At 35.0% G+C, this 1,878-nt stretch overlaps 1 protein-coding gene across 2 annotated transcripts in view; it reads left to right on the top strand.

Moving 5' to 3' along the window:
* The window catches only part of SIPA1L1 (signal induced proliferation associated 1 like 1), a 431,247-nt gene that overhangs the window by 303,730 nt on the left and 125,639 nt on the right, over positions 1-1,878 (top strand). For both annotated transcript variants that reach the window (XM_019551381.1, XM_019551380.1), the window contains one exon: positions 1,680-1,810. In XM_019551381.1, the coding sequence (XP_019406926.1) occupies positions 1,680-1,810 (131 nt within the window). The remainder of the gene's footprint in view (positions 1-1,679; positions 1,811-1,878) is intronic.

Raw genomic sequence — 1,878 nt, forward strand, 5'->3', positions numbered from 1 at the left:
TTTTTTAAGTTAAGAATTTGAGAATAACAGGTTCATCCAAATGTATAACAGCTCCTCCCAAATTTTGATTTAAAGTATTTCCAAACATTACATCAGTTGCAGACAATCCAACCACAGTACTACAGTTAACATTTGTTTTAAACTATAGTTAAAGAAAATGTATATTCTCTAATAAGAGTCTAATGTAATCCAGGAAATTCATAGAGAACACTGAAAATCTCAGAGAACTTTTTCCTTTTCTTTTTCCATAAAATTGTTTTTGTTCATTTATTTATCTATATAATGGAGCTCCTTTTCAAAGTTCAACTCTGACATGTTTCTTTTTTGGTTGGACTTGTAGTTGTCCATTACTCTGTGTATAATCAATTTAATCATACATACAGGTACAACATTATGATGTAAAGCAACTTGTTGCCTTGCTAAATATGCCAGTTTTCTGTTTACTGAGTGTTTCTCTTAAATCAACCTAATTCTAAGCATGCTAGGTTTAGATTGCCATCTCTGGTCTACATTTGTTCCAAACGGTTCAGGAATTCTGAGTGAAGAAATGATCCTTTAGTCAAATCCAACCTCTGAAGATTTGTGCATAAGTTTTAGTTCCTGCATCTTTGAGACTTACATTTTTTCTGGGCTGGAAAACTTGGATTCGTGCACACAATAATATGCACATGTAAAATATGATTGATATAATGTATTTTGCCCTTAGATAATGAGTGATTGTTTTTAGCACTCTTTTCTCCAATTTGGTCTTAACCTCAACCCTTTAAAACCTCTAAGGGAGGTGCCAGAAAATGGAAGGGGAAGTGGAAATCCATGTTAATAAATAGAATGGACTGTTTCCTGTTGAAAAATATTTCTGGCTGTTCATCCTAGTTTTTCTTGTACTTAAATTTTTTGCCACGATTTGTGCAGTAGTTACGTGACTTTAAAAGGCACTTTACACTGCTTGATTTTTATATTTTTCAAACACAGGTTTGGCATGTTATCACTAAACTGTTATTTGTGAAGATGTAAGTTGGTCAAGTAGAACCTGTTTATCATCCTCTAGTTACGAGTGGTTTTCAAATTTCCTCATGTCACAGAGGTCTTTCATAAAATTTCTGCTGCTGAAGAGTCCCTACTCCTATCCTAAAGACTGATGCGGAGCCAAGTGACCTGGCCCAGCAATGGCAGCACACCACCTCCCAGCCCATTACCCCCAATCTCTTTGCAGAATTGCTGATGACTTATCATGCCACCCCAGGTTTCCACAGAAAACCACTGCTGTAGTATAAATTATCAACTGTCATTTCTCATTTTAATGTATCGGTCAGTGAGTTCTTCATGTTTTGCACATTTAGCTTCTGCATTTTAGCATTTAATGCAGTGGTCGTTTGTACTGGTTAATGAAATGTGGATGAAATTCAGCTTTTTGCAAAGGTCCAGCACAAGTTTATATGCATATACAGTCCTGTTTTAGACCCATTTTAAATTTAGGCCCAGAGCTGAATTTCACCCTGTATAGAAGATGATTAAGTTCATTGATGAACTGAAGCCAGAATATATGATTGAAGTTACTGAAGTCAGTGGCAAAACTTCCATTGAATTAAATCCAGTCAGGATTTAATATATTGTCTGAATATAAAACACAGCAAGTTATAAATTTGATTTTTCCCTTTATTTTTGTTTTTATACACAAGAACACTGGAATTATTTTGGAGCAGATGAGAACCTTGGTCCAGTTGCTGTGAGTATTAGAAGAGAAAAACCAGAAGAAATAAAAGAAAATGGACCTCCATACAATTACCGCATTATTTTCAGAACCAGTGAGGTAAGCAACATATGAGCAAAATGGCAGTAAAAGAAGCTAATGACAAACGGGCAAAGCCATACAGCACA

The sequence above is a fragment of the Crocodylus porosus genome, unplaced genomic scaffold (assembly GCF_001723895.1).
Source record: "Crocodylus porosus isolate Cpor-Errol unplaced genomic scaffold, CroPor_comp1, whole genome shotgun sequence".
Taxonomy (NCBI): Eukaryota; Metazoa; Chordata; order Crocodylia; family Crocodylidae; genus Crocodylus; species Crocodylus porosus.